Raw genomic sequence first — 13,133 nt, forward strand, 5'->3', positions numbered from 1 at the left:
TCAGATTCCCAGGCTCCCAGTTTCCTCCGCGCTGCAGCAACTGCACGACGCCCACCAAACCGAAGCTCCCCCCGCTCGTCGGCTCGTCGCCTTCCCCAGTTCTCCGTTTCCACTCCAGCCTCCCTGCCCCGCTCCCCGCCTCCTCCTCCTCCTCCCCACCCCGCCAGCCTCGCCGCCGCGTCATACGCCCGCGCCGCCCCGCGCGTCTCGGAGGAAAGGTGAGACCCCCCTCGCGCGCCCCTCATCCTGGCCTGGTTGTTCTGTCGAGGGTCTCCCGCCGCGTTTCCTGGCGCGGTCGATGCGCGGGTTGTTGGGTGCGGGGTGGGGATTCTAGGGTTTCGTTGCGGTGGGTTATTTATCTGCGCCGCGTTGAGTCGATTGGCATTGATTCGATCTCGATTTTGCAGGTTTTGGGAATGGTGGAGGTCGGGGTCGAGCCGCCCGCGGAGGCCGCGGCGGGGCTATCGCCGGGCAGGTTGAGGCCCTCCGCCAGGCGGTCCTGGCCGCTCGGGTGCGGCCGGTCCCCCTCGCCCTCGCCCTCGCCCCCACCCCCGCCCGCGGCCGCGGGGGGCGATGGTTTGAAGGGCGCGGTCGATGCGCGGGTTGTTGGGTGCGGGGTGGGGATTCTATGGTTTCGTTGCGGTGGGTTATTTATCTGCGCCGCGTTGAGTCGATTGGCATTGATTCGATCTCGATTTTGCAGGTTTTGGGAATGGTGGAGGTCGGGGTCGAGCCGCCCGCGGAGGCCGCGGCGGGGCTATCGCCGGGCAGGTTGAGGCCCTCCGCCAGGCGGTCCTGGCCGCTCGGGTGCGGCCGGTCCCCCTCGCCCTCGCCCCCACCCCCGCCCGCGGCCGCGGGGGGCGATGGTTTGAAGGGCGCGGATGATGGCGCCGGCGTCCTCGGCGGCAGAGCGGATGAGGCGGTTGCCGCCCCCGCCGCCGTTTCGCCTCCGGCTCAGAACGGCTCCCTGCTTCAGCAGCAGGGCTCGGATAAGGCGGCCGCCCCCGCCGCTACTTCACCTGTCGTGCAGAACGGCGCCCTGCCTCAGCAGCAGGGTCTGGATAATGTGGAGGCGGCGCTCGCCCCCGCGCAGAATGGCGCCCCTCCTCGGCATGGGCACAATAAGGTGGATGAGCCGGTTGCTCCTGCTGCTGTTTCGCCTGTGGCGTGCAACGGCACACTCCAGGGTACCCTACCTGAGTCAGGCCTAGAGAAGGCAGGGGAGGATGGAGACAAGGTGGGGAATGGAGAGGCACAATTGCTGGGTGATGCTGGCGTGCCACCATTGGATGGTCTGGAGGGGAACGGGGTGGTCAAGGTGGTGGCATCAGCCGTCGCGGTACCGGATAGTTGTGGCGTTGTTGGTTCTGCGCAGAATGATGGTGAGAGGGGTGGTTTGTTGGTGGCAGAGGGAGAGGTGGGGAGGGAGGAGGTTGCAGATGGAGATGTCATGGAGATGGGAAACAGAGCAGGGGATGGTGAGTTGGAGAGGAAGCAAAATGGAGTTGCAGGAAGCAGGATGAAGAGATGGTTGACATCTGCTGTGAATTCGCCGCCTAAGAAGAGGGTGGTTGCAGACGGGAGGACTGTTACCACCAAAGAAGAGGGCAATGGAGTTTTGGAGATCTCACCTGTATGCACATCTCCTCCTGGCTGTGGGAGGAATGCTGTTACCACCACAGACAGTAGAGTTTTGGAGGTCTCACCCATACGCACATTTCCTCCTGGCAGTGGGAAGTCTGCTCTTACTACCACAGGCAGTGGAGATGAGGAGGGGTTGCCGTTAGAAGCCACACCTATCATCAACGTTGATGCCGCAGCAGCAATTCCGGTTTCAGGAGGGGCTACTTCTCTGACATCAGCACTAGATGTTTCTAATGAGAAATTGGAAGGCAAGAGAATGACAAATGAAGGACATAGCAAGGCTCACATTAGGGTCCAGGTTCCAGATGATTTTGTAGGTACCGAACAAGATGGGAACCTGCAGCAAAATGTTGATGAAAAATCTACACCAAGGAATAGTTCTGATGAGAAGATGAAGGGAAAACTCTCACAAAGTGAAGGGAAGCAGTTAGCACGAGTAGTGGTGGGTGATAAGATGAAAAATAAAATTGAAGGAAGCTTGCATAGAAGTACTCATAAGACACCTTTGAGCGATCCCATTGATGCAAAGACAAAAGGAAAGAGGTTGGAGAGTGGCAAGATGAATGCGACGTTGCTTGGTAATGCAGGGGGGAAGATGCAAAGTAAAACTTTGAGCACTAAAAAAGAATTGGCATGCTCAAATATGAACGTAAAGCAAAATAAATCTGCTCATAAGCCGAGCAAGTTTGGAAAACATGTTGCAACCAATCAAATGAGAGAAAGTGATGATATGAAACTTGTTCCCGACCAACTAATTGTACTAGCATTGATGGCTCCTGACAAATGTCCTTGGACACGAGGAAGGAAATCTAGAGCTAGTGCTTCCAAGCCTCTTGCCCCAAGGAACAAACTTAATGGAATGGATGTCACTCCAAGAAGATTATTGATCAATGATGAGACAATGGAGGACAATGACGATTCTAACCCGGAAGATGATGGCAACTCCAAGGTGTTGGTTATGTGTGGAGAAAAGCAAGAAATATGTGTCACGGTTCCTCCGTCTGTTCCTTCCGGGTCACACCAAAGGCAACTTGGGGACCATGATGTAGATGCTCAAAGAAAAGTTAGAAAGTTGCTCCAATTATTCCAGGTGGCATGCCGAAAGATTACACGACTTGTGGAACAAGGTAATCGCAATATCGGAAGGGTTGACACTGAAGCATTTAAGGCTTTAAAGAGAGACCCTATCTATAACAAGCCTGGGGCCATGGTGGGAAGCATTCCTGGTGTTAAAGTTGGAGATGAATTTCATTTTAGAGTTGAGTTGTCGATTGTTGGTCTCCATCGCCCGCATCAAGGAGGCATTGACACTTCTACGGTGAATGGTGTTCCTGTTGCTATAAGTATTGTTGCCTCCGGAGGCTATCCTGACGAATTGTCAAGCTCAGATGAACTAATATACACTGGCTCCGGAGGGAAGGCTGGCGGCAATAAACAAGGAGATGATCAAAAGCTTGAGCGTGGTAATCTTGCCTTGAAGAATTGCATTGACACCAAGACCCCAGTTAGAGTGATTCATGGATTCAAAGGTCAAAACAGAAGTGAAATTGGTCATTCTAAAGGCAAGAAAACTTCGACATTTATTTATGATGGGTTGTACGAGGTGATGGAATGCTGGCAAGAAGGTCTGAAAGGCGAGATGGTCTTCAAGTACAAGTTACATAGGATTGCTGGGCAACCAGAATTAGCCCTACATGCAGTCAAGGCGACAAGGAAGTCCAAAGTTCGTGAAGGTCTTTGTTTGCCTGATATATCCCAAGGAAGCGAGAGGATGCCCATAAGTGTCATCAACACAATTGATGACACAAGGCCAGCACCATTTAAATACACCACTAAAGTCATATATCCAAGCTGGTATGAAAAAGAACCTCCCAAGGGTTGTGACTGCACAAACGGCTGCACGGACTCTATTAAATGTGCTTGTGCAGTGAAGAATGGAGGGGAAATCCCGTTCAATTCCGATGGTGCAATCATCGAGGCCAGGCCTCTCATATACGAGTGTGGCCCATCGTGCAGGTATGGCTGTGCAAAAAAAATAACCCAATGACTGTCAACCTCATAAGATATTTATTTGTTGTTATTTAGTTCTGTTGTTTTTTATGTTACCGTATTTTTTTTAATAAAACCACATTTAAATTTTAAGCAGGAGAAAATTACCTATTCCTTTGAAGCTTCTATTTTATGTCATGTTAAGGCTGACGGTTGGTTTTAGATCCATATGATAGTAAGGGGGTGTTTGGATCTTTAGTCCGGACTAAAATTCATGTCACATCGAATATTCGGAGGCTAATTAGGAGGACTAAATATGAGCTAATTATAAAACTAATTACACAGATGGAGGCTAATTCGCGAGATGAATCTATTAAGCCTAATTAATCTATCATTAGCACATGGTTACTGTAGCATCACATTGTCAAATCATGTACTAATTAGGCTTAATAGATTCGTCTCGCAAATTAGCCTCCATCTGTGCAATTGGTTTTGTAATTAGTCTATGTTTAATACTCCTAATTAGTATCTAAACATTCGATGTGACAGGAATTTTAGGAGCTCCTAAAGAACCAAACACAACACATTATGGAACATTAAGAACAGCAGAATGTGTTTGTGCATATGAAAAATTAATTCACAAAGTTTAGTTGTTCTGCTAAAGTTAGCAAGATTTTGACACAAGCTAACGTAATGATGCAGACCAGACCATTAGCTTCAAACTGAGTTAATAATCCAGCTTTATATGCAAGCGAGCTAACTAAATTTTTAACCACTACTTGCAGGTGCCCGCCAACATGCCACAATAGGGTGAGTCAGCATGGTGTCAAAATTCCACTAGAAATATTCAAGACTGGTAGTACAGGTTGGGGCGTAAGATCCCTCAGTTCTATATCTTCAGGCAGTTTCATATGTGAGTATGTTGGTGAGCTATTGGAAGACAAAGAAGCTGACAAAACACAGAACGACGAGTATCTATTCGATATTGGTAGTAACTACCATGATGAAGAACTTTGGGTGGGGCTAAAGTCGGTGGTTGGTGTACAATCTTCTACCTCGTCCTCCAAGACAATGGAAGGCTTCACAATAGATGCAGCGGAGTATGCCAATGTTGGAAGATTCATCAACCATAGTTGTTCACCAAATCTCTATGCCCAACATGTTCTCTGGGACCATGATGACATGAGGATGCCGCATGTTGTGCTTTTTGCTGTTGAGAATATCCCACCACTACAGGAGCTAACCTACCACTATAATTATACGGTAGGTCAAGTCCTTGACGAGAATGGCAAGGAGAAGGTGAAGCATTGCTACTGTGGTGCCTCTGATTGCTGTGGCAGGCTCTACTGAGACATTGCTGACTGCTGTTAGCTTTCTATGTGGTGAACAATTCTGCTATGCCATCGCTGGACCCTTTATTCATCAGTTCATCATGTACTCGTTGGCATCTTGATGTTTACAAGTTACTATCTGATAGATAAAAATGTGACTGAATTTTGTAGAGATTGAGCTTGAGTTTGCTCTCGCTCTCATCTTGTAGAAAACATTCCTGTCCTTTGTACTGGGTTTTAAACATTTAGTGAAGTTTGCGTGGAATGAAGCATGTTGTTGCCTGAAATACTCAACATGACTGCAAGGTAGAATTGTGTAATGATGGGTGATGTCAGCATGCTGTAGTGTTATCTTTTTATAAAACTGATTGGTGGTATTGCAAGTCTTCTCATAGAACTGAGCGAATACTAGCTTAACTGCCCGTGTGTTGTTAAGATCAGAGCAATTTATGTCAATCGATGCACCATGCAATTGAAGAAAGGAAGCACCACCAGATAAGGCCATCATTGATTGATTCATGAACTCGCTATTCAATTCCGATACAGACCAGTCGCACTATTTTCACGTCCGGAACATATCTATCCAATTTACAGACAAGTAAAAATTAAAAAAATGCTTGCAATTTCCCAGCTCCTAAATGCAAACAAGCTCCATGAACATGCCAGAGCTATCCCATGATTTCTAGTAGCCGTACAGCAGGAGTTGCAAAAAGCTTTAGGCAAGCTGAAAGTTTTTTGTGGATAATATTTCAGACAAATAACTGCAATATCATCATTTCCGGAATCAACTTTACGGCGGGGTGGTTGTAATGGTCTACCTGACAGTAACTTCAACTGAATACATAGAAGAACTGCTTCACTTGAGCCTGTTGAACAACAATATGACACTACCTTTAGCTTGCATCAGTGAACTAATGATGGGCCTGTTTGTATCCGCTTATTTTCCATTTATAGGTGAAAATAAGCGATAAGCCCACCCAAACGCCTAGCTTATTTCCCGCTTACCACTCAAGCCGCTTATCCCACAATCTAGAAAACAACTGGTGGCCCGCTTATTCTCTACGCGGTCTCGGGGCCGCTTCTCGAGCAAGCGAAGCGCTTTTTCCCCGATACCCTCACCCGTCCGCCGCCTACCGCTCTCCGACCGGTGCCGGCGCCGGCTACTCCGTCTGTCACCCACCTGCCTCCACCGCTTGCTTGCACAAATCCCGCCCAGATCCCGCCGCCGCCGGTCGCCAGCACTCCTGCCTAGATCCCGTCGCCGCCGGTTCCGTTCGCCGCCCGCCGCCGGCCGACCCTGCGCTTGGCCTCCGGCCGGCCGTGCGCTTGGGCCCCTGCGCTTGGGCCCCTGCGCTTGGCCTCCGGCCGCCCCTGCTGCTTGGCCTCCGGCCAGCCGTGCGCTTGGCCTCCGACCGCCCCTGCGCTTGGCCTTGGCGGAGTGCTGGCCGTCTGCTGCTTGGCCTCCAGCTGCCCCTGCTGCTTGGCCCCTGCGCTTGGCCTTAGCGGAGTGCTGGCCGTGAGTGCTGGAATTTACAAACCTGTGTTATTTCCCATATGGATTTTCTCCGTTCCAGTGTAGACAGAGGGAGTTCAAAGGTTATTGATGTCAGCCGTAACATGGGTAGAAGCTCCAGAATAAAAGAATAAATCTGAAGTGCTGCTGAGTGCTGACCATGAGCAGCATTTGAGCTGGCCGTGCATGATGTTGTTGTTGTTGAGAAGGAGCTATGATATGGGTGCATTGCATGATGTTATTGTTGTCGTATAGTTTCGTGATTCGTTGTTGTACCCATGACGGATATTTCCATACTAGACCGATCTATTGTATGAATTTTATATTATTGTAATGAAATTTCTATTTAACAAACTTCAAAAATATTAGAATTATTATCTTCTCCTTAGATTCACAACAAAACTGAGCTATTATCAGCCTCAGGGGCATTCAGGTCAATTTACCAGTCAGGACAGACAATCGACACAAAATAATCAGGATTGCCAAACACCTAGCTTATTCAGACAGCAGATTCTCCAGACAGCAGGCTTATCAGATAAGCATGCTTGCCAGATAAGCGAGTTCCAGAAAAGCATATACAAACAGGGCGATGTAAGACAGGCAATAGCTGGCAATTTGTTTCTGAATATTCAGCAGGCAATAGTGGACTAATCGTGGAAGAAATTCAGTTCATGCCATTATGTCTGCACAAAGTTTCACTTTCAAGTGTCAAGAGTGCACTGGTAGGCTAAAATATAGTAATGCAGCAAAATGCAATGGCAATATGGCACATATCCTTATTCAGACGTGCAGAAAATATTCATTCAGACTTGCAGTAAGTTTTTTTCAATAAGCTAGGCCCTTGTTCTCTTACCTCCAAACTCCCAACTTTAACACTATGCAAAAAGAAGATTCCCCATCACATCCGGTACATGCATGGAGTACTAAATGTAGACGAAATCAAAAACTATTTGCACAGTTTTGTTGTACTTTGCGAGACGAATCTTTTGAGCCTAATTAGTCAATATTTGGACAATAATTCACAAATACAAACGAAACGCTACAGTGTTGCTACAGTAATTTGGCACCTCCCAAATTCGTGAACTAAACAAGGGCAGATGGGGAATTGCGGACGGGCTCGTGGCCCATCCCTGGCCGAACTCGAAATAAAGGCCCAAACAAGCCCAAGGCCCGCCAGATAACCCCTTCCTATCCCTTTGGCTGTTCGGCATCTCCTTCCTCCCAAGCTCCCTTCCCCTCCCATGGCGCTGCTGTTGCCACCTCCCGCACCCTCCCCCAAGCCCCCCTTCCCCTGCGCTTCCCGACCAGCTAGGTCGCCCCTCGTAAGATGCACCAGAACTATCACCGAAACCGCGAGCGTCTCCTCCGCTCGCGCTTCGGCGTCTTCTCCCTCGACCTCCTCGCCGGCGGCGTCGGACGGCGCCGTTGGAGGGAAGGGTAAGAAGAAGAGGAGGCCCCTAAAGCCGAGCTTCGAGGAGCAGGCCCTCCGACGCTGGTCCGCCAGGGCGCCCTCCCAGCGTGCCTCCGTGCCCTGGGAGCAGCCTCAGCAGCAGTCGCCGTCGCCGCCGCACCGGGCTGGCCGAGAAAGCGTTGGTTCGGGTGGCCAAAAAACCACTGACGGAGGCTCTAGCAAGACGTTGCGGTCCATCGTGGAATACTTCGCTGGAGGCTCCTCCGGTGATGACGGCGAAGGCGGCGAGCGAGAAGAGAAAGGGGCGGGCAACGCCGCTGCTGTCCGGGCCGAAGCGGCTCGGGACCAGGAGGATGGATCACATTTTCGGCCGAGCTATCTGCTTGGGAACAAGCCAGTCTCTGCGCCGTGGATGCACGGTGAAGAATCGAGCAATGACCAGTGGGTTTCTAGTTCGGTGGCCGAAGGTGAGGAAGGGGTGGACATGGATGACATTTCTGATGATGAGCTGGGCTTGGCAGAAGGAGATGATGAAGAACTGGACAGTGCTGAGGACCTCCTTAATGGGAGTTCAGAAGAGGAACTTTATGAGGATTATGCCGTACAGATTGCGAATTCTTCCTATGGGGTGGATTTGGTAGTGGACAGAGGTTCTAATGTTGGTGGGTTTGACAGGAGTATGAGGCGGAGCAGTGTAAACAGCATTGTTAAAACATTGAGGAGTTCCATGGAGGAAAGTAGTCCAAATGTCACAATTGAACGGTCTAATGCAGAGGATTTTGTCCAGAAGCTGGGTCCTGTGCTCCTACCATGGGAAAGGGAGGAGGAAGATGATGAGGTGTTCGGTGGTGGCAAGGCAGGGAGGCGCAGCAATACAGAACTGGCAGAGAGGACTATCCCAGAGAATGAGCTGCGGAGGCTCAGGGATGCGGCATTGAGGATGAAGGAGAGGATAAAGGTTGGATCAGGAGGGGTTACTCAGGACATTGTGGAGAGCATCCACAGGAAATGGAAGGTGGACGAGGTGGTCAAGATGAGGTTTGAAGGCCCTCCGAGCCTGAACATGAAGAGAACTCATGATTTACTAGAGGTACCTAATTCTATGGTTCATGTTTATCTGCAAGTTTTTCAATCCAATTAAAAATGATTAGCATTTTTTTTCTTGCTTTTGTCAATCAGGATAGAACTGGAGGAATTGTTATATGGAGGTCAGGGAGATCAGTTGTGTTATATAGGGGAATGAACTACAACCTTCAATGTGTGCAGTCATATGCAAAATCTACACAAATTGATTCTGATAAGGAAGTTGCTGATGCTAATAGTGCGATCCATGGACGTCACAACTTGCAGAAGTCAAGGGCAGATGGTGTGAAGCACTCAACATCTAGTGGCAATTTCTCTTTAGAACTAGAAGCCACAGAAGCCTTCGATATTGATAGCTTCTTGGATCAGTTGGGACCACGGTACAAGGATTGGTCTGGTCGCAGCCCTATCCCTGTTGATGCCGACTTACTTCCTGGTGTGGTACCTGGCTACAAGCAACCATATAGAGTACTTCCTTACAAGATTAAGAGCACTCTAAGAGATAAGGAAATGACAGCTCTGCGAAGACTTGCAAGGCAAACTGCTCCTCATTTCGCTCTAGGTATTGGAGTTTGTATCTGAGTTGCTTGCTCCTACCTAACACTACTCAATCTTCAATGAACTTCAACCCTTTGCATGTACTTGTCGGTGAACAGGGAGAAACAGGGAACACCAAGGCTTAGCTGCTGCTATGGTTAAATTATGGGAGAAAAGTGCTATCGCAAAGATTGCCATCAAAAGAGGGGTCCCAAACACATGCAATGACAGAATGGCGGAAGAAATCAAGGTAAAGCTATATAAAATTTCAGTATATGTCACATTTATCTGTTAGCTCAATTACACGCTTATTGTATAATTAACTAACTACTTAATCTAATAACTGTATCCATTTTAGTATATATATGAGGTTAACATGCTTAAATCTTATAAGTTTGCTTTATATGTATCTATTATGATCTTGCTCTACTATCTTGTAATGGTACAAGATCTGGCCATTGCCTCCTAGTGTTTGTCTCATATGTTAGCCATGAAAGTCTGGTTGCTGAGGAAGCAGCAAGTTACAATATTTCGAAGAACACTGTAGGTCATCCATTGGTACACGTCAGCCTTCTCAAAGGTGTCTCATGCAATGCCACATAGGAGGGAGGGAGAGAGAGAGAGAGAGTTTGTTTCGCGAAACAACCGCTTCGTAAGCTAAAATTTAGGAGTATGTTACTACTCTCCCACCATTGTACGAGTTATTGTTGCCATGCAACTCACAATATTCATTTGTTCTGTCCACAAATCAAGGGATGTGGTACTACTACGAGACAACTAAAAAGACAAACCATTATACATGTTGTGTAGTAAGTCGTCTTAAGATTATGTGTCAATTCATAAGACTGCCTATAAGACGGCACCAACATACTTTCCTTAATTGATCTTTTGCTTGCTGTTCCATGCGAAATTTTCTCCTCTTTTGGTTTGTCTGAATGATTTATTACCTACTTTGGTTGATTGCCGCACATGGTTGATGTCCAAAACTTGGTCATTGGATTCTCGTTGCATATTGCACCTCATGCGTGTTTTGAGTCTGTGTAATAAAACACCTGCAGAAATTGACAGGAGGAGTGCTCTTGTCGAGGAATAAGGAGTACATTATCTTCTACAGGGGCAATGATTTCATAGCGCCTAAAGTAAGGCAGGTCTTGGTGGAGAAGCAAGAACAAGCCATTACTCAACTGGATGAGGAAGAGCTGGCTCGGCTTAAAGCATCAGCCTCAATTACAACCATTCCCAATGAATTGAAGGGTCCTCTAGTTGCTGGAACTCTTGCAGAAACTACAGAAGCAAAATCTCGATGGGGACACTCACTTAATGATAAGCAGAGGGAAGAGGAGATGAAGTATTTGGCCTTGATGAAGCATGCCTCTCTTTTGAAGAGCTTGAAGAGAAAACTGATTCTAGTATGTTTTTCAAAATCTCTTGGAACAAAGTTTGCTGATTTCAATTTTTCATCATTTGTTTTCAAGACAGCATAGCATTTCCGCTATCTATTTAGAAGAAGATGTTATAGCAGCTATTGTGCATAATACTAACTAATTCTTTTGTTCTTTCAGGCAAAAACAAAAATTGCAAAAGCAGAGAGAGCTTTGGCGAAAGTTCAGCAATTTCTCTCTCCGGCAGAGCTTCCAACTGATTTGGAAACAGTTACAGATGAGGAGCGCTTCTTATTTCGCAGAATTGGCCTGAAAATGAGGGCCTTTTTGATGCTTGGTATGGCTAATGCTTTTCACTTGACAGTTGCAATATATTAGAATTCATGAGACGAACATCTGGTGACCTACATCTATTTGCTAAAATTTCACAGGCAGACGAGATGTTTTTGATGGAACTGTGCAAAACATGCACTTGCATTGGAAGCATCGAGAATTGATTAAAATTATTGTCAGGGGAAAGAGCTTCGCACAAGTGAAACATATTGCAATCTCTCTAGAAGCTGAGAGTGAAGGTGTCCTCATTTCAGTCGATAAGACAACTAAAGGATATGCAATCATTTTCTACCGGGGTAAAAACTACAGGCGACCCCAAATCGTGAAGCCTAGGAATCTATTAACGAGGAGACAGGCATTGGCACGCTCTATAGAGCTCCAAAGGCGCGAGGTAACTCCACTCCAATGTGAACTCTGGTCTCTAGTCTTCCCTTTTCCTTTTTTGGGTAAGTTGTATTTGCCTCTTAACTACCGGATGGGTTGAATTTTCAGGCATTAAAGCATCATATCTCAAGTCTGCAAGGGAAGATCTGGAAGTTGAATACGCAACTTGTAGGATTCAATTCCTGTGATCTGATTTTTCTTATACTTTCTTGTTGAAGTCTAATGTGATACACTTCTTCTATATCAGGTACAGATGAAGGAGGCCATGGAAAAGGAGGATGTGAAGCTACTTCAAACAGTTGAAGCTGACCTGTCATCGGATGATGATGATGTAGAGGTAAGGCGAGAGCAGCAAATACTCTGGTTGCAGTAACAACCGCCTGAGCACGGAATTTGCTTTTTCGATAAGCAAGATTTTTTTGTTATAGCTTCATTAGTTAAGAAGTTTCTTGATATATTTACCTTCATGTTTTTTTAACTTGCCACTGAGAGTTGATGCAAACTGCTTCGGTTCCAGGATGAAGGGGAGGAGGCCTATTTACAAACTTACAGCAGCGACGAAGAAGAGGATGCTAACAGTGATCCGAATGAATATCTCTGAACCGGTGTGGTTAACCGATGGAACTCTGGTGTTCTTGTCTGAGCATGCTTGGGAGAAGGCAAAGTTCTAGGAAGATGTACCTGCGAAGGGATGCAATGCAAGGACTCTAGGTTCATCTTATAACACAGCCAGACACGATGACCCATAAGTTCTGACATCCTCCTTTGCTCTGATGGGACTAAAATCAGGCTGGAACTCCACTGTGGCATTGTTTGCAAGCTGGCGCCCTCGTTATGTTGGCTCTTGCCGGTCGTCCGTCACATTCTACAGATTATAGACGGTCTCCTTCAAACATATGCCCAACCAGTCCGTGCTGGTGGAAGATTCTGGTGACTGGCGAGTGTAAATCTTCCGTAATGTTATTTTTCTTCTTGCTTGTATCTTTGCAGCTGCTGTAAATCGTTCAATGATGTCTGAGTATGTTCTCTAGATTTTGCATCCTGAGGCATTGTTTGCTATGCATATATTTCACAAAGAGAAATTTTGCAAAATTATGAAGTGTAGCTCAGCAATTGCCTTTTGATCTTAGGGTGCGTTTGGCAGAGCTCCATTCTCCGCTGATTCCAGCAGGAGAGAATGGAGCTTTGCCAAAACACGTTTTTTAGAGAGAAGTGATTTTCTGTTGATTCTGTGAAGTGATTTCCTGAAATGAATTAAGAGGCTGGGATTTTGAAGTGATTTCCTGAAATGAATTAAGAGGCTGGGATTTTGTGAAGTGATTCTCCATCCTGATTTTAAGAGTTTAGATTAGAGAATAAAAAAATTATTTTCAGTCACAGAATCATTTCTATCATAGAATTAGTTTTTATAGAAAATTAGAATCGGATGGAGCCTACCCTTAATTTTTCTTAATTTTTCTTTGAGATGATTATTTGATCTTGGGTCCGTGACGTTCCTAAGGCCGTCTAGTCTCGAGGCCGTATTT

The 13,133-nt window shown here is 46.9% G+C and overlaps 2 protein-coding genes across 2 annotated transcripts; both read left to right on the forward strand.

The window, feature by feature from the left end:
• Window positions 1-5,356, forward strand: LOC101783431. The gene is made up of 4 exons (XM_004956606.3): window positions 1-218; window positions 408-617; window positions 704-3,660; window positions 4,419-5,356. Exons 2-4 carry the CDS (start codon window positions 417-419, stop codon window positions 4,981-4,983), a joined length of 3,723 nt encoding a protein of 1,240 aa, XP_004956663.1. The 5' UTR covers window positions 1-218; window positions 408-416; the 3' UTR covers window positions 4,984-5,356.
• Window positions 5,357-7,690: 2,334 nt separating this feature from the next.
• On the forward strand, window positions 7,691-12,711 carry LOC101783837 (CRM-domain containing factor CFM3, chloroplastic/mitochondrial). Its single transcript, XM_004956607.2, has 9 exons — window positions 7,691-8,978; window positions 9,068-9,533; window positions 9,628-9,758; window positions 10,567-10,917; window positions 11,071-11,227; window positions 11,322-11,614; window positions 11,716-11,775; window positions 11,855-11,944; window positions 12,125-12,711. Exons 1-9 carry the CDS (start codon window positions 7,719-7,721, stop codon window positions 12,206-12,208), a joined length of 2,892 nt encoding a protein of 963 aa, XP_004956664.1. The 5' UTR covers window positions 7,691-7,718; the 3' UTR covers window positions 12,209-12,711.
• Window positions 12,712-13,133: the final 422 nt, after the last annotated feature.

This window comes from Setaria italica, chromosome II (assembly GCF_000263155.2).
Source record: "Setaria italica strain Yugu1 chromosome II, Setaria_italica_v2.0, whole genome shotgun sequence".
Lineage (NCBI taxonomy): Eukaryota > Viridiplantae > Streptophyta > Magnoliopsida > Poales > Poaceae > Setaria > Setaria italica.